Genomic DNA, 18,176 nt, shown 5'->3' with positions numbered 1-18,176 from the left:
CCCCGCCCCTCTCTCCGGAAGGGGCGGGGCCTCGAGCCCTGACCCGGAAGTTGTCGCGCCGCCACTCTGCTCGGCACTTTGGGGTCTGGCCCTCTGGGAAGATGGCCGCGGTGCAGGCGGCAGAGGTGAAAGTGGATGGCGAGCCCAAACTGAGCAAGAAGTAAGTATTGCTGCGGGTTGCTAAGGCCTTTGTGGTCGGAGAGTGCGGGCTGGGATGGGTCTCGAGGTTTTTGTCCGGGAGACCGCGCCGGGAGCCGTCCCGCGGGCTCTCGTGGGTGCGCACATGCTGGGGCGCAGTGGCTGCGCGCTGGAAACTACATGGCCCGGGATGCCCTGGGGCCGCGGAGCCGGGGCCGACACCGGCGGGTCCCCAGCCTCGGTTCTGCCGGAGCGAGAGAATGCGGAGGAGAAGCTAGCGGGAGAACCGGGAGGTGACCGGGAAGTGAAACTTAGGGCTTGGCGTTCGTTCCCTCCTGCTTTCCGAGAAAGGCAGTCTTTTATTACTGAGCAGGTCTAGAGAGGTGTTACGTAGCCTAGCTTTTCATCATTGCCTTGGCCTCACCAAGGGCGTTCTGAACCCTGCGCGTTCAGAGAGGGGTTAACTCTAAAACGGCGTCGGGCGTCTGCCCACATGGGCTCTGCAGGGCATTAGTGATTATCGAGCGAATAATCGATGTCTGATTGACTGCTCAGCCGCAGACGCCAGGTCGGCCCTAGCGCTGCTGGGTGTGTCGCTTTTCACCAGCCCAAGAGAACGTGACAAAATCAAGATGACCTGCAGTGGCTTCTCTGTGCTCGGAAGGATGATCCATAATCAATACCTTTCCAGGGACGGAGGCGAGAAATTAAGCTATTAGGTATCCCGGCTGCCTTAGTGGGTTGGGGCCTCGCGGCATAGTCTGCTTGGGAATCGCTGTAGCGGTTCCTTGGATAAGAATTTATAAAGGATTCCTTATGTGTACCTGTGTTTATGTTTCAGATAGTTTAGAGAAGTGTCCAGGTTTGTAGTTTGGTAGCAGTCTACTACGAGGTTCGCCAGAGTGGTCTGATTCATCAGTACCAAATTTAGCTTATTTCTAAGGATTGATTTATTTATTCAAAAGACAGAAAGAGATCTTCCATTTGCTGGCTCACTCCTCAGATCACCACCGTAGCCAAGGCTGGGCCACTTAGAAGCAAGGAGCCCAGAACGCCTCCAGGTCTCTCAGGTGGGTGGCAGAGGCCCAGGCAGTTGGGCCGTCTTCCGCTGCCTGCCTGGGCACCTCAGCAGGGAGCTGCTCTGATGTGAGATGCCGAAGTTGCAGGCAGCAGGGAACCTGCTGTGCCAAAACACAAGCCCCGATAACTGAATTTTAACACTGTGCCTTGAAAGCGTGGTTTCCATTTGGGAGTGCAGTTTTAAGGTAAATTGTTTTGTAGATTATAAACCCCCTCCGCTTTTTGAGGAAGTTTTACGTACTAGATCTATACAACATTTCTAAGTAATCTTACTGATTACCTTGTACGAGAAATGTTGGTGTCTGTTTTTCCAATTACTAAACTGAGGCTCTGGGTGAATAAAGGCATGGCTGAAGTGGAGTGTAGCGCTGATGCAGATCTAAAGTCATCTGTAACTGCGGCCCGCGCCGTAGGTACTGACCACTCTGTACCGCCTCACGGTATCTCGGAGAATCTGCTGTTGACATTCCGAAATAACTTTTTATGATTAACATTTCCGTCTGTTTCTTAATTGTTCTTGGAACTTCGCTTGATCTGAAATCTGTAGTGAGCATGATTTTATACTTGGTATTGTCCCCAAGATTAAAAGTGTATCAGCTGCTTATCCAAATGGCATATTCCCCAATGAAAAGTTACCCCCCCCCCCCCAATTCACTAGAACACTGTGGAAAGGTGGGTCTCGGTAATTTGGTCGCCTTCTGCTGTCCATGGTGCGTACACCAAGGAGCGTAGCTTCTGTCTGAAGTCTTCCTTTCCTCCTCGTCCTTGATCTCCAGTCTTGTCTTCCATTCACAGGTGTGTTTGTGTAGGCAGCTTTTAGCTTCCACTAGAGTTTGCATTTAATAGTGACATTTTCCTCTTGTCTTACATGCTTTCCCATTGCCATCTTGTGGCCAGGTAGTTCATCTCCTAGAGAGAAATCACACACTTCTGGGGCTTCAGAACCATATTCCACAGTGTTGAGATCATTTCTGCTTGTAAGTTGTTGACATATGACCCTGGTTATGCATCTCTTCCCTAGCCAGGAATGGGTACCTTGTCAGGTAACATTTGCAGCACAGCAAGTGTTATAAGGTTGCTGTCAGTAAAAAGGTCTTGAGTTAAATAGGACACTAAAAGGTAGTGCAGGCAAGGCCTCCCTCCCCTAACCTGTAAGTGCTGGATCTGACACCACGTCTCTGTGTTTTCCGCCAGGTGGTGGTGATCATTAGTTCCGGGGTGTTCTGCCATGTTGACGCAAGCTGCTGTAAGGCTTGTTAGGGGTTCCCTGCGCCACACCTGGGCACAGTGGGGTCAGAGGGAACCGCAGCTGTGTCAACTTGCTTGGTTCTCAGCGCTTCACAAGGACAAGCCACTTTCTGATAAAAGAAGGTTGGTACCTGTTACCTTCTTTCATGCTCTAAGAGCAAAAACCTACCTGTGCTTGCTTCAGTATCTGTTGAGACATGGCTGAGTCTTCGGGCTTGTTAAGGAAACAAAGCTCCACTACTGCAGGTCCTTTCCGTTTTCTTTTTAAGGAATTCGGATTGTCTCTCCAGAGTCTTGAGATGACTTGAGGATGTTATTCCGGGACAGTACTGAGAACAGAACCCTTGTCTGAATAAGGAATTTCTAATCCTGTTTTCCTTTTTGTATCTTGTTAGGGTTGTGTTGGCTGTTGAGGTTAATTTGGTTTCTAGGCTTGCTGCTATCCCTAAAATCTTTTCGGATTACCTTTGGGATTGATTGGAGATAAGTGCTAACACCTTAACTGGTTGGAAAACAGGTTTACCTTAATCCTAGACAGCCTTAGGTGCCCACTTAGCTGAATTACGGCATAATAGGCTACCACACTGTTTTTGGAAAGATTGACTTTAGAACTGTGACAAAACAGATTATATATTGAAGCCATCAGAATCAGTTTTTCTTATTTAAAAATGATCTGTGCAAATCCTTGTTATTGTTGTTTTAGTTATTTTGAACCCATCTTGAGAATGAAGGTTGTTTACAAAAGCCAGGCAGCGTGCAAGCATGACTTAAGCTTTTTTACCATGGTGCACTGTTAGGGACTATTCTGTTACCATTGTAGGTTTGAAAGGATGATCAGTGCATTCTCCTTGAATAATAAGGGTGTCCAGCTGTCCCTAGTCTCTTCTTGTTTCTAGGTTCAGATAGCAAGTTCAGATCCTAAGAGAAATACCACACTGTTCAAAGTGTTTTGTTTTGTTTTGTTTTGTTTTAAGATTTATTTATTTGAAAGACTTACAAGAGAAAGGGAGAGACAGAGAGAGAGAAGCCTTCCATCTTCTGATTCATTCCCCAAATGGCTACAATAACCAGGGCGGGGCCAGGCTGAAACCAGGAGCTTTCTCCAGGTCTCCCATGTGGGTGCAAGGGCCTAACCGCTTGGGCTGCTCCCTGCTGCTTTCCCAGGTGGATTAGCAGGGAGCCGGATCAGAAGTGCAGTAGCCAGGACTCAAACCAGCGCCTGTATGGGATACTGGCACTACAGGTGGTGCCTTAACCTGCTACACCACAGTATCGGCCCCCAAGTGCTTTGGTTTTTGAGTCTCAGGTGACTAGTATCTAGAATTTGTATCATGAGGGATTTGACCAGAAATGTGTCCAAAACTATGGTTTCTGTCCTGGGGCAGAGAGTGAAGTGGTAAGATAGAGAGACCTAGGACAGCACACATTTGAGTGCTAAGTAATGCTAGGTCAGGGTCAACCCTTACAAGCATAATCTCAGTCCACACAGCAGCAGCTGGTGGGTGTGTCTATTTCTTTCTGTTTTACAGGTGCTAAGAGGTTAAGTTACTTCCCCAAGTTCACATAATTGTTAGGTGTGTCAGAATTTAGTCCCAGGCACTATGAGTATAAAGGCAGAACACTGTCCCCATATTATGCTGCTTTGAGTGTGCTACTCTTATTATTTTTTTTTTTAAGATTTATTTATTTGAAAGGCAGAGAGACAGAGAGGTCTTGCTTTGCTGATTCACTCCCAAAATGGCCATGACAGCCAGAGCTGAGCTGACCTGAAGCTAGGAGCTTCCTCAATCTCTCACATGGTTGCGGGGACCCAAGTACTTGGGCCATCTTCTGCTTTCCTAGGCCATAGCAGAGAGCTGGATTGGAAGTAGAGCAGCTGGGTCTTGAACTGGTGCTCATGAGTGTGCTACTCTTGCCAGAGTCAGGCTCATGGGGACAAAATGAGACCAATGCTGAGAGTCATTCTTGGAGAGATTGCTGTTGGCTTGGATCCCAAAGCCCTGAAGAGCCAGCTCCTCCCTGTTCCCCCACTCATTCCTCCAAGATGCAGAGAGGTGGCAGATAGAGCTAGGGATATTATGTTACCACATGTTGCTCTGGTACCATAGGGACTGTCTTCTGCGGGGGGTGCCAGACAACTCAGATTTAATCCCTGCCCTCAAGGAACTCCCTAGCCACGGAAAGCTTACCTTCCTGGTTTTCTAGAAAACCTGTAAACGACCGTGTGGGATTTCCTTTGCCTTGTTGCATTTTTGCCTTAGTTAGTTGCCAGAACCTGAGACTGGAAAGCAGAAGAATGAGAATGTGCTTCGGCATCTTTGTTCTAAAGTTGTTTTTCCCGTTGTCTCCCTCATGTAGAGTCGAGTGGTTAAGAGATGGAGTGGGGGTGTGGAGGTCAAGTGTGAGGCTGAGCATCTCCCTCAGGTGTTGGTGGTTTGAGACGTGACCTCAGGTAGCTGTGGCATTCACTGCTTTCGTCTTCCCAACAGTGAGCTAAAGCGACGCCTCAAAGCTGAGAAGAAAGTGGCGGAGAAGGAGGCCAAGCAAAAAGAGCTCAGTGAGAAACAGCTAAGCCAGGCCACTGCTGCTGTCGCCAACCATGCCACTGACAATGGTGTGGGTGCCGAGGAGGAGAGCCTGGACCCAAACGTGAGTCCTCTGGGCCCTGGCGTGGCTGGATGTAAGCAAAGCTTTTGATGAGGCCATGGCCGATTCCTTGGAACCATACGGTAGGAGGGACCGGTGATTAAGAAAGTAAATAGGAGCTGGAACGGGCTCCGGGTCCTGGGCATTGCCATGGTAAGAGAGGGCCTGCCACTTGGGGCATCTGGGAGAATCCAGTACCCCCAAGTGACTAGTTAATCTTTCTTGTAGTGACCCCGAGAAAGTCCAAGAGTTGCCCTAAAGATGGACTTGGTTTGCTTTAGTCGATAAAATAAAATTTCCATAGGCCAAGTCCACTTTTGCCTCTCCCGCTTGCTTCATCCCACCCTTCTGTTGAGAAGTTGCATCGGATTACCTCCTCCATGGGTCTGCATTGTTGAAAAGTCTGATATGTGGCCAGGGGTAAAAGAATAGTTAAGGAGATAAGTGACTCACCATGCAGATAAGATCTCCAGAAATGGAAGCCGAGACCAATTAAACTTATTTTTAGGCAGAGCTCTTTTTTTAATTTTTGTTGAATCTTGCATTTTGGAATTTTAACCTTCATTTCCAGCTGCAGATGTGGCCACCCTGCATATTTTAAGCCCACTTCTCACTCCATATTCAATCCAGTGATTTCAGCCATGCAGAGTGCTTGGTTAAAGGATAGTTGAGTGCATCGGTGGCACGCTCTGAGGAGGAAGACAGCACTCTGCCAGATGGGCTGTGGGTCTGACCAGATTCAGCTTCTCATGGCTTCTTTCTTGAACAGCAATACTACAAGATCCGCAGTCAGGCAGTTCACCAGCTGAAGGTCAACGGGGAAGACCCATACCCACACAAGTTCCATGTAGACATCTCGCTCACTCACTTCATCGAAGAATACAGTCACCTGCAGCCTGGAGACCATCTGACTGACATCACCTTAAAGGTGGCAGGTAGGACTCGTCCCTGGCAGTTTGTTGAGTTCTTTCAGCGGTCGGGCCTCTTGAGCAGCGTAAGGAAGGTTGTATTCAGAGAAGGAAGTAGAGCCACCCTGAGGCGTGGGATCACATTCCAGAGGAAGGCAGCTGGATCGGGGCACTCCGAGGGCAGCTGCTGCCCGTTCACGGTTTATGAGGACTTCTCCTCGGTAGGAACCATGGCCTCAGACTCCTGGGAATTCTAGTCCCTGGCGTAGGAATGCTTTGCACTGAGACTGTTTCTGGAACGTGATTGTTTTGGAGTTACAGTATCTTGTGTGGGGTCTTCTTTTCCTTAATTAAAAAAGCTACATCTTTTTCCTATCTCCTCATCCCAATAATACTAAATCAATCAGTAGTAGGAAATTTAGAACATTCAAAGAAACAGTTTAGTTCTCCATAATCCTATGACCTCTGCCAACATCTGAATACCCAGAGTTCCTTCTTCTTTTTAAAGTCCATTAGTCTTAGTAAAATACATCTTATGTTAGTCATTCTAGTTCATTATTCTCAGATACATGGTGTGCCCCTTAAATATTTTTGAATCTTATAAAGATTTCTTACTTGAAAGAGTGATGTACAGAGAGAGAGAGAGATCTTCCATATGCTGGTTCACTCTTCAAATGCCAGCAATAGCCAGGGCTGGGCCAGGCTCAAGCCAGGAGTGCAGAACTTCCTCTGAGATCTCCCAAGTGGGTGTCAGGGACCCAAGTACTTGGGCAGTGTTCACGGCTGGAAGCTGGATCCAGAAGCAGAGTACTGGGGAGTTGAACCAGCGCTCCAGTACAGGACTCAGGCATCTCAGGCAGCAGTGTAACCATGGCACCGTGACTCCCACCCCATAAATTTTTCCTTTTTTGGAAAATTTTTCACAAACAGAGTTTTGTGGTTCTTTTTTTTTTTTTTTTTTTTTTTAAATCTCTTTCTTCCTTGCTTCCTTCCTTCCTTCCTTCCTTGCTTTTTAATTTTTATTTATTTGAAAGAGAGAACTGCAGAGAGGAGATACAGAGAGAAATCTTCCATCTGCTAATTCATTCCCCAGATGGCTACAAAGGCTAGGGCTGGACCAGGCCAAAAGCAGGAGCCTGAAACTCCATCTGGGTCTCCCACATGGGTGTAGGGCCTCAAACCTTGGGCCTTCTGCTCCTTTCCAGGAACATTAGCAGGGAAATGGTTCAAAAATGGAGCAGCTAGGATACAAACCACTGCCCATATGGGATGCCAGGGGGGTGTGTTAACCTGCTGGTACCACAACACTGGCCCCGCACTTGTTTTCTTATTTTGCATTTCTTTGAGGACTCATTATCCATATGTTGAATCTTTTTTATCTCCCACTGGTGGGTTTACTCCCCAAATGCCCACAATAGCCAGGACTGGCCAGACTGAAACCAGGACCCCAGAACTCAATCTGGGTTTTTCATGTAGGTAGCAGGGACCTAGGTACTTGTAGCCATCACCTGGGTGCTTATTAGCAAGACTCTGGATCAGAAGTAGACTAGGATTAACTGGGACTCAAACTCAGGGACTTCAGTACGGGATGTTGGCATCCCTAGCTGTGTCCTAACCACCACCCCAAATGCATGCTCCTGTTGCTCATATCTTTCAGCCCCTTGCGACAGCAAGACTTTCGTTTTGTTTTTGTGAGCCAGTCTTTCTTAAGTGTGTTCATTTTGATAGTGGGGATGTGATTTTTATTTCTTTTTTTTTAAATAATAACTTTCTATGGTACTTGATTGCAGTGCTTTTATGTTGCTTGTTTTTATACAAAATTAGCTTTTCTTTATGTTGAAAAGAAGCATGATTTAGATAGCTTTTCCAACCTCACTGAGTTTCCTCTTTTGTTTTTGCAAAGTGTTCAGGTGGAGCCACTTGCTTTCTGAAGTTTCCTGACTCTTTCCCTTCCCTTTTATTGGGCCTCTTCTTTCCCTTGTCTCTGTTTTCCTTGTGGTGTTCAATTTTGCAGAGCCTGGCCCTAAAAGGGAGCCTGGCTGTTAAGGTTGGAGAGTGTTGTGAGCACACTGCTGCATCCCTATGTACTTCACTGATACAACCCTGCCCTACATAGAAATGGTGCATTCCCTCCCAGGTCCAGCTGCTACCCTCCATCCTCCTCCTGCCTCGTTCCCCCTGCTTCTTCCCCATGTGGAACTCGTGTGGCTCTTGGGGGATTGCCTCAGCATTACATTTGACGGTTCTTGGGAATGTCTTCCCACATAATTTTGCTGTGAATTTTGTCCATGTAAATTTGTCAGTTTTTACTTTGCCTATCCAGTTGTACTATCTGTTTATCATGTGAGGATTCATGGATTCAAAAGTGGTGCCACCATCAGCATAGTCATCCTCGGGAATCCAGTGAACATCGTTAAAGCCAGATCTTCCTGCACATCTTTAACTGATTTAAGGGGCCAGCACTGTGGCACGGCCAGTTCAAGTCTAGGCTGCCACACCTCTGGTCCAGCTCCCTGCTATGGCCCAAGTGCTGGGGCCTCTACACCCATGTGGGAGACCTGGAAGAAGCTCCCGGCTCCTGGCTTCGGCTTGGCTCTTGGGGCCATTTGGGGAGTGAACCAGCAGATGGAAAATACTTGCCCGCACCCATCTCTCCCTCTCTCTGTAACTCTTTCAAATAAATAAATCTTAACAAAAAAATTTTAAAAGGTGGTTTGAGTGAGGATCATTGCCGTGAAGAAAAAGGCAAGACTTACACGCCAGGCAACAGTTAGATTATTCTGTTTTATTTTCTACACTGACCAAAAAAAAAGAAAAAAAATACTGCTTGTCAGTCAGTATTTTTGCTGTTCTTTTGATAGGTAGGATCCATGCCAAAAGAGCATCTGGGGGAAAACTCATCTTCTATGACCTTCGAGGAGAGGGGGTCAAGTTGCAAGTCATGGCCAATTCCAGGTTTGTAGAACAATACCCAGTTACACAGCTGGGGACAGAGGCTGATGTTGTCTTATTTTCCCACTGGTGTTTGCAGGTTAGGGTAAGAAGGAGGGGAACATGGTTGAGTCCGGCTGAGAGGGTGACAAAAAGGCCATCTCTTACCTAGAAAGTAATGACTGTTCTAAATTGTATGGTAGTAAAGAAAATAAAAATTGAAAGATGATCCTTCTAACAGTTGCCCCTGAATGTGAGAGTCTTCTCAGGGTCACATTAACTAGGTAGTAGTAGTTGATTGAGGGTTCCAGAGAAAACTGGTGATCATTATTAACTGGAACTGTTTTATATGGAACATCCTGTCTTTTCAGGAATTATAAGTCAGAAGAAGAATTTACTCGTATCAATAACAAACTGCGTCGAGGAGACATAATTGGAGTCCAGGGAAATCCAGGGAAAACCAAGAAGGGCGAGCTGAGCATCATCCCCCACGAGATCACACTGCTTTCTCCTTGCTTGCATATGTTACCTCATCTTCATTTCGGCCTCAAAGACAAGGTAAGCGCTCATGGCCTCCTCGCTGAGGCACCAGGATGCAGCCCCTTTGTTTTTGTCACACCGTTGAATCAAACATAGCAGTGATCTCTCCCATCTGCTTTTGGTTTAGGAAACACGGTATCGTCAGAGATACTTGGACCTGATCCTGAATGACTTTGTGAGGCAGAAATTTATCATCCGCTCGAAGATCATCACATATATAAGAAGTTTCTTGGATGAACTGGGGTTCCTGGAGGTGACGGAGAATTCCTTCCTTGGCATTACTAGCTGCCCTGCTCTGCTTTGCTTACTGTCCCTTCCCTTCGTTTTCTGAGACATATCTTGTGTCTGTTTCCCTCCTGAGACTGTCCTCTTTCTTGCCAATGTCTTTATTAGGGCACTGATTAAAATATCAGACCCTGACTTCACTGTAATGTACAAGGTATGGGGCCATCTACACGCCAATGATGCCACATTCAATGTATCATCAAATTATTTTGCTTATTTTTGTAGCATTAAAAAATATCTTTAGGGGCTGACGTCATGGCATAGTGGGTAAAGCCACCACCTGTGATGCTGACATCCCATATCAGTGCTGATTTATGTGTCCCGGCTGCTCCACTTCCCACCCAGCTCCGTGCTGATGGCCTGGGAAAAAGCAGCAGAAGATTGTCCAAGTGTTTGGGCCCCTGCATCCATGTGGGAGACCTGGAAGAAGCTCCTGGCTCCTTGCTTCAGCCTGGCTCAGCCTTGGCTGTTGCAGCCATTTAGGGAGTTCACCAGTAGACAGAATCTCTCTCTGTATGTGTCTCTTTCTCCATAGCTCTGACTTTCAAATAAATAAGTCTTTAAATTTTAAATGTGTATTTTTAAAGATTTATTTATTTATTTGAAAGAAAATCAAACATTAAAGAAATAAGTAAAAGCAAAACTGAAAATACCCTTTCACTTCTGCCACCTAACTTCCCTTCCCAGAGTCAAGTTTGATGTGTGTCCTTCTTTACATCCTACTGTGCATATGTGCATGCTTATGTTCCACGTGGAGTACATGTGTATACATGTTTTGGCTTCTTAATACTGCATGATTTGTTTCCCCTAATGATAGTTCTATTTGTTGCTGATTTTCTTCTATGATAGTGTTCCAGCGAACATCTTCTAGAAGTACAAAACCTGGGACCGACTTTGTAGCATAGTGGGTTAAGTTGTAGTTTGTGATACAGGCATCCCATATCAGAGCACTGGTTTGAGTTCCATTTGATTTGCTTTTAATCCAGCTCCTGTCTAACGTGCCTGGAAAAGCAGTGAGTGATGGCCCAATACTTGGGCTGCTGCTATCCTTGTGGGAGACCAAAACAGAGTTCCTGGCTCCTGGCTTCAGGCTGGCCTACTCCAGGCCATTACAGCCATTTGTGGATTAAACCATCAGATGGAAGATCTCTTTCTCTCAGTCTTTCCCATTTTCTGTCATTTTGCCTTAAAATAAATAAGATAAATCTTTAAAAATTTAAAAACTAAGTCAAAATATATAATCATTTGAGCTTTTAATAAATATTACAATAAATTATACCCAAAAGAAAGCTGTATCCATTTGGAGTCATCCCATTGTCAGCTTGTGAGAGTATGGTAGCATGTTAGGGGTGTTTGGTGTTCACAGAAGCAGTCTGTTTTAGTCGGGTACTTGCACATTATCATTGAACTTCGTTTTACTTAAGGATGTAACAAGCTTGGACTGTGTTACCTGTAAAGCCTGAGAGGTGTCCCCAGAGTCTTTGCTTGTCTGAGGACTAAACATTTCTCCATGTCCTTTTTAGATTGAAACTCCCATGATGAACATCATCCCAGGGGGAGCTGTGGCCAAGCCTTTCATCACTTACCACAATGAGCTGGACATGAACTTGTATATGAGAATTGCTCCAGAACTCTACCACAAGGTAATCAATAATAGGACACCTGTTCCTTTAAAAAAGCAGAAGGCTGGAAAACCACTGGCTAGACAGGTGCAGCAAGAAATAGCAGTGAGAGTAAAATAGCCAAGAGTATTCTGATTCTTCAGGTTTGTGAGTGTTAACACAGAATTTCTCTGCAAGACCAATAGAACATTGCAGGGCAGAGGGCAAGGGGTTACCTTTCTCGGGTATAGAGGTACTCGTAACTTAGTTCTGCTAGAACTCCTCAATTTGGATTACATCTGATTTTAGTCTTTTGTAAAAGAAAGAACTTACCTCTCTGAAAGTTCAAAATAAGTATCTACGTATCAGATCAAATCACTGTGAAGGCGTATCTTCAAATCACCAAAGTAAATATCGTGAAGACTGTCATTCAAGATTCTTAGTTGCAGACAACAGAACTGGTTATAACTTGTTTAAGCAAACATTTATCCAGCTACATGAGGAAGCTCTCAATTTCTGGAGAACCAAAGTGTTAGATCATTTTCCATTGCTGAAATAAAATACTTGAGGTTGGGATCTTTAAAAGAAAAGAGGTTTATTTACCTCCCCATTTGGGAGGCTGATAATCCAAGATCAGGTGGCTCCATTTGTTCAGTCTCTGCTGCATTGCATCATAGCAGATGACATCATGGTGAGAGCACTTGAGAGAAAAATCACATGCAAGACTGGAAGCCAGAAAGCAGGAAGAGGCCCGTCTTGCCCTTTTCTTCAGTCTTGCCCTCTTGCTGGAACTAACTGTGGTCCACGGTGAATCTTTTCTGAAGGTAGCACTGCCATTGATGAAATTACCTTGCTCCAGCAGGCTCCACTTTAAAGGTCCCACCACCTCCCATTGTTGTCACCCTGGGGACTAGGCATCCCGCACATGACATCCAAACCAGAGTAAGCAGTGTGTTGGGCTTGGAGACTACACAAATAGAAAGGATTCTGAGTCGTATCACTGGACTGTTCTTGTGGAGATTCCAGTATCTTTTCCACTAAGCAGCACAGCTCTTAATCCTGGCTCTATGGACAGGTCACTGCTAGTGGGATATTTGCAACAACTACCTCTAAAAGGCCACATAATGCTGTCCTCCTTTGCCAGAACAAATCCAATGCAGTACTTAAGTCTCTCAGTAACTTCCCAGTTGAAGTCTCAGAGCTCTGAGATTTAGAAGGTGGGGAACACCCAAGACTTACTAAGAGCATTCAGAAGTCCTGGGCAGCCAGGAAAGGGGGACAGAGAACCACTCTGAGCTGACCTGAAAGCATGCCTGAACTGTGAAAACTTATTTAGGGCATCTGGACAGAAACGTCCCAGAGCTGGTAAGACTAGCTGCCATAACCATAGCCATCACCATCTGTTGTCGTTAGATGCTGGTGGTCGGTGGCATTGACCGGGTTTATGAAATTGGGCGCCAGTTCCGGAATGAAGGGATTGATTTGACTCACAATCCTGAGTTCACCACCTGTGAGTTCTACATGGCCTACGCAGACTACCATGACCTCATGGAGATCACGGAGAAGATGATTTCAGGTGACTTCCTTTCTTGGTCTTTCACACTTGTCTGGAGGACTCGTGTGCGGCTTTCAGAGAATTTCCTGTGCTCTGTGTCCATTAAATGCTGGTTGTCTCCCAGGGATGGTGAAGCATGTCACAGGTGGGTACACAGTCACCTACCACCCAGATGGCCCGGAAGGCCAAGCCTATGAGATTGACTTCACCCCACCCTTCCGGAGAATCAGCATGATAGAGGAGCTTGAGAAAGCCCTGGGGATGAAGCTGCCAGAAACTCACCTCTATGAAACAGAAGGTAGTGTGACAAGTCCCCGCCATCACGGTTTTCAAATTTGGGTCAGAGCTAGAGTTCATGGAAACTATTCTCTTTATGTACATTTTACTGAGCTAGTGTGATGTTTAAGTCCTAACTTGTACTTTTGTATTGCAGAAACTCGCAAAATTCTTGATGATATCTGTGTGGCAAAAGCTGTTGAGTGTCCTCCGCCTCGGACCACAGCCAGGCTCCTTGATAAGGTGAGAGGCTGTGCCCTTACCATGCATGTCCTCATGCAGTGCTCACCAGTCCCCTACCCCCTAGGAAAATGGGCCCCACTCGGGAGCAGTTGTTTCTGCAGTTTCATAGGAAAACGCTAAAGAGGAACAAAGCAGTGAACAAACTTTGAACGTCATAGTAAACCCTGACAAACCTTTCAAGTACACTGTCTCAGCTAAGCCTTTCCAGCTTTGAAAGGCTGTGATCCATCCATCTGGGTGGAAGCTGATGCCTGCCTCTGCTGTGCCTTTTCATTAAGCTTGTCGGGGAATTCCTGGAAGTGACGTGCATCAATCCCACATTCATCTGTGATCACCCGCAGATCATGAGCCCTCTGGCTAAATGGTAAGATAAAGCATGGTGTCTCAGTTACCCCAAAACTTAGTGGTTTAAAACAGCTTCTGTTTGAGAAGAGTAACCTTTGTGCTTCCTGTGGTGCTGTCTGGGGTAATTCAGGTGGCTCTTGTCAACTGGGAGCTCTGCTGGAGTGCGTTGATCCTCTTCACATGAGGTCTTGTGTCCTAAGGCCTCTTCACAGAGCGGCTCTGGCAGCATAGCCTGGGATTCCTTTCAGCATGGCGGTTGGGTTCCCAGAGAAAGCTCTCAAAAGACCTAGCCTCAGTGCGCAACACTTAGAAAGCCTCCAGTTGTATCCCGTTGGCCATACTGTGTCATTTGGCCAGCCTAGAGGCCGTGTGAGAGGAGTGAAGTGTGGCTCAATGTAATGGTCTACCACACTGCTTGTTGGGAAAATAATTGAGTCCTCCTGGTGTGTGTCTGGTCTCTTGTCTGTTTCCTCAATATAACATCAGAGGATTTGGTGCTTACAGTGCATGCTGGCTTCAGGTTGCAGTCTGTAAAACTTCTGAGTCCATTCGCATTCAGGAGTCCTTATACCAGATGTTAGATATCAGGGGCCTGTATAATCGGCCTCCTCTTGTGTTTCCTGTAGGCACCGCTCTAAGGAGGGTCTGACTGAGCGCTTTGAGCTGTTTGTCATGAAGAAGGAAGTATGCAATGCCTACACTGAACTGAATGACCCTATGCGGCAGCGGCAGCTTTTTGAGGAACAGGCCAAGGTAGGGAAGGGCAGAGAGCCAAAGCGTGGATTTAATCCCTGTACCTGCTCACCAGGAAATGCCAGCCTTAACTCTGGTCTCTGTCACCTGCACATTCTTGTGATGTCCATGGGAGTAAAAGATAAAGCCATAGGCTTTGCTGGAGAACATCACATTTCAGGATGAAGGTCTTGACTGGTTTTAACCATACAGTACAAGAGAGCTTAGTTATAATTATCTGCGTGGGGGACACAGCACTGCCTTGAAAGTACATTTGCCTGTTGTTTTTCATAGATGGTTCGTTATCGGTGGCTTGAGGATGAGAGGCAGATAAAGATAAATGAAGACGACAAAGTCCACATGACACCTACACTATCACTGCCATGATGATTGCTTTGAGGGAAGGGGAGAGAAACTCTTGGGAACTGGCATAGAGTCTCTGAGAATCAGGCTAACTGGGGTCCCAGACCCCTACGTCGAAGGTGTTAGAAATTTGTGTGTGTTCTGAGATAGTTTTTATCAGTCCTGACTTTGCATGTCTCTGAAAGAGATGGCCTGTCTCAGCAAGTGCCAAGTGTCAGGCTGCCTGGGGTAATGAGCACTCAGTGTGTTCTCTTGGACACGGATGTCCTGGAAGAATGCTTTGCTTCTCTTTGCTCTTTTAGGCCAAGGCTGCCGGTGACGATGAGGCCATGTTCATAGATGAAAACTTCTGCACTGCCCTGGAGTACGGACTGCCCCCCACTGCTGGCTGGGGCATGGGCATCGACCGCCTCACCATGTTTCTGACAGACTCCAATAACATCAAGGTACACAGCAGCCCCCCACAGTGCACACCGCCCTGAAGTTGCGCTGTGCTGGAGGTGGGGCATTCGCAGCCTGGCAAATAAAGGGCTTTGGGCTTGCAGAGGAATGGGCACAGGAGTAACACACCACCTCACGGGACAAGCGTTGGTGTGGTGTCTGACTCCTGTCTAGGCTTGGAGACTGTGAACTGATTGCATTTCTTGAGGATCTAGGAAGTGCTAAACTTTCCACATGCATTGTCTTCTTTAACTTAAGTCAGCCCCATGAGATGTGGCAACTCTTGTTACCCCATTTTTATGAGTCAGGACATCCAGTTTCAGTGGAGCAAGGGTTATTCATTGTTTTAATACAGTGCCCCAGACACCACTGTGTGCTGTTCTTTTCCATCCTCTATACTTGGGAAGGGACTAAGTCGAAATGAAAGAACACCAGCTGCCTTTACAGCCAGGATGTACAGACTGTGGGTTTGGGTGGTAACAACAGAGGCAAAAGCAATGGGTGGGTTGCTATGAAAATGTGCTGAGTACTTCGCTACAGATGCGTTCTTATCTCCGCAGGAAGTGCTTCTGTTTCCTGCCATGAAACCTGAAGACAAGAAGGAGAGTGTAGCAGCCACTGATACCCTAGAAAGCAGCCCAGTTGGTACATCTGTCTAGAAAATAATAAACTACAAACAGAACAACTCAGGCATCTTTGCATTTCTGCGAAACAGCAAGGAATTCCTGTGCGCTGCCATCCATCGTTCCACAGTTCAGCTGGCACCAGAAGAGAGAAGAGGAATTCAGAATTCCTTTTTACTCCTTGTTACCAAATAAACCGTTTGTCTCTTCTGTTTACCTTTGGAATATCCGCTTTTTCCCTGATTGCTAGCCTATTAATATCTGCTTTGTGCAGATGTTCTAAGAAGTGGGGGACACAGCAGAGAACAAAAACCCAAGTCACTGCTTTCATGCGATGCACATTCTTTCTTTGGAGTTGAGTAGGGAGGTGAAGAAAAGAAACAAGTCAGTACATACTCTGTTGGTATTCTAAGAAAAGTAGAGCCAGGTCTGGGGCCAGGGTGGATGGGACAAGCGCTGGTGTAACTGCAGTAGTGGGAAGACCTCTGTGAGGGGACATTTAAGTGGCAGACTGGAGACAGCCAGGGAGTGTGTGGGAAAAGGGTGACCCAAGTAGAGGACCACATTTTGGAGGAACAATAAAGGGTTGGGATGACTGAAGCCAAGTGAGTGATGGTCAGTGATGGACTGGGCTCACACAGAGGGGTGTTTGACAGTGAGTGAAGCCACTGGAGGATTTTAAGCAGAAGAAGTGATTTTGTTTTTGTTTTAAGTAATTATTCTAGTTAGTACGTGGAGGACAGGAGTGAAACCGGAGACCAGGTGGGCTGGGGAGATGGCTTGGCTGGGGCGGTAGCGGTGGAAGTGATTGTAAGTGGTTGGATTGCCTATGTCCCTAAGGGCAACAGAACTTGGTCATGGAATATGAGTTGGGCGGGGGTGGGGGAGTGATTCCAAGGTTTTGGGCCTGTGCAGCTGGAAAGCCAGAGGTGCCATTTACTGATGGAAAAACAAGAATATATTTGAGAGGAAAGGCTGAGAATTTTGTTTTGGACATACTTCCCATGCTTGTTGAGACATCCAGGTGGAAATAATAATATGTACAATAGAATATGGAGTGGTAAGTCAAGTTTTCTCATGATATTGCACCTCAGTTGAACAGGGCTCAGAGTGTGACAGGTTGCGGCTGAGGTCCTGTTGTAATGGAGCCCCTATTTCCAGACTCAGGCGGCGGGGTGGGGGGGGGGACTTTTATTCAAATGAGTCACAACAAAGAACTTACCCTTTGCACCTCAGCCAAACCTCTGCAAGCACCCCGTGTGGGAGTTGCCACCTCTCACACAACAGGCTTCCACTTGTGTAATGCAAAATGATCTGAACCTGCTGAGTCACCTAACTGGGAGCTACTTGATGGCGGTGAGGGGGCGGGTGGGACACGGACTGAGCCTGGTATTAATCAGGAGATGAAGAAACACTTCATATAGCACACTTCTGCAAGGTAGCGGTGACTAAGGTGGAGGAATCATCTCCCCAAAGGAAAGGGTAGAAGGTCAAGACCAGATGAGGGCCTGGACTTCAGGCAGTAATGTCAGTGGAGACCACTGGGAAAGTGGAAATGGATGGGGTCACACATGATCTGAAGATCTGTTGAGTAGGAGGCCAGAGAGAAAAGGCAGCTATTTCTCCTTAAGTAGGTTGGGGATCGAGGAACTGCATTTACAACTTCTATGCCGGGTTTGGCAAGAAAAAGGAATGAAAGTAGAATGAAAGAAGGGCTGGCGCCGCGGCTCACTTGGGTAATCATCTGCCTGCGGCGCCGGCACACCGGGTTCTAGTCCCGGTCAGGGCAGCGGATTCTGTCCTGGTTGCCCCTCTTCCAGGCCAGCTCTCTGCTGTGGCCCGGGAGTGCAGTGGAGGATGGCCCAAGTGCTTGGGTCCTGCACCCGCATGGGAGACCAGGAGGAAGCACCTGGCTCCTGGCTTCGGATCAGCGCAGCGCGCGCCAGCCATGGCAGCCATTTGGGAGAACCAATGGAAGACCTTTCTCTCTGTCTCTCTCTCACTGTCTAACTCTGCCTGTCAAAAAAAAAAAAAGAAAGTTAGAAGGAAGGATGATAAAGTCCTCATTATTTCCTCAAAATATTGAAGGCTCATAATTTGCCATGCTCTACTGGAATGAACGGAATCAGACATGTTCCCAAGCTTGCAGAGAAAAGTGCTGGGAAGCCCTTGAATTTAAGCGGACGGATTATCTTGTCATTTGAAAATTGCTGTCTGGGGC

The 18,176-nt window shown here is 46.7% G+C and overlaps 1 protein-coding gene and 1 long non-coding RNA gene across 3 annotated transcripts; both read left to right on the top strand.

The window, feature by feature from the left end:
• Positions 1 to 2: 2 nt before the first annotated feature.
• On the top strand, positions 3 to 16,171 carry KARS1 (lysyl-tRNA synthetase 1). Of its 2 annotated transcripts, XM_008257634.4 has the most exons (15): positions 26 to 160; positions 2,413 to 2,589; positions 4,956 to 5,115; positions 5,882 to 6,047; positions 8,882 to 8,975; positions 9,323 to 9,509; positions 9,619 to 9,744; positions 11,300 to 11,419; positions 12,791 to 12,953; positions 13,057 to 13,230; positions 13,366 to 13,451; positions 13,730 to 13,815; positions 14,423 to 14,549; positions 15,194 to 15,337; positions 15,893 to 16,171. In XM_008257634.4, the coding sequence occupies exons 2-15, from the start codon at positions 2,447 to 2,449 to the stop codon at positions 15,989 to 15,991; spliced, it is 1,875 nt and encodes a 624-aa protein (XP_008255856.1). In that variant the 5' UTR covers positions 26 to 160; positions 2,413 to 2,446; the 3' UTR covers positions 15,992 to 16,171. The 2 variants fall into 2 exon arrangements, with proteins under 2 accessions (XP_002711778.1, XP_008255856.1); XM_002711732.5 differs by lacking the exon at positions 2,413 to 2,589 and having other exon boundaries at positions 3 to 160.
• On the top strand, positions 167 to 1,864 carry LOC138846578 (uncharacterized). Its single transcript, XR_011384101.1, has 2 exons — positions 167 to 857; positions 1,104 to 1,864. It is a non-coding gene; the product is annotated as an uncharacterized lncRNA (long non-coding RNA).
• Positions 16,172 to 18,176: the final 2,005 nt, after the last annotated feature.

This window comes from Oryctolagus cuniculus, chromosome 18 (assembly GCF_964237555.1).
Source record: "Oryctolagus cuniculus chromosome 18, mOryCun1.1, whole genome shotgun sequence".
Taxonomy (NCBI): Eukaryota; Metazoa; Chordata; class Mammalia; order Lagomorpha; family Leporidae; genus Oryctolagus; species Oryctolagus cuniculus.
This window is presented reverse-complemented; position numbering and strand designations above follow the sequence as displayed.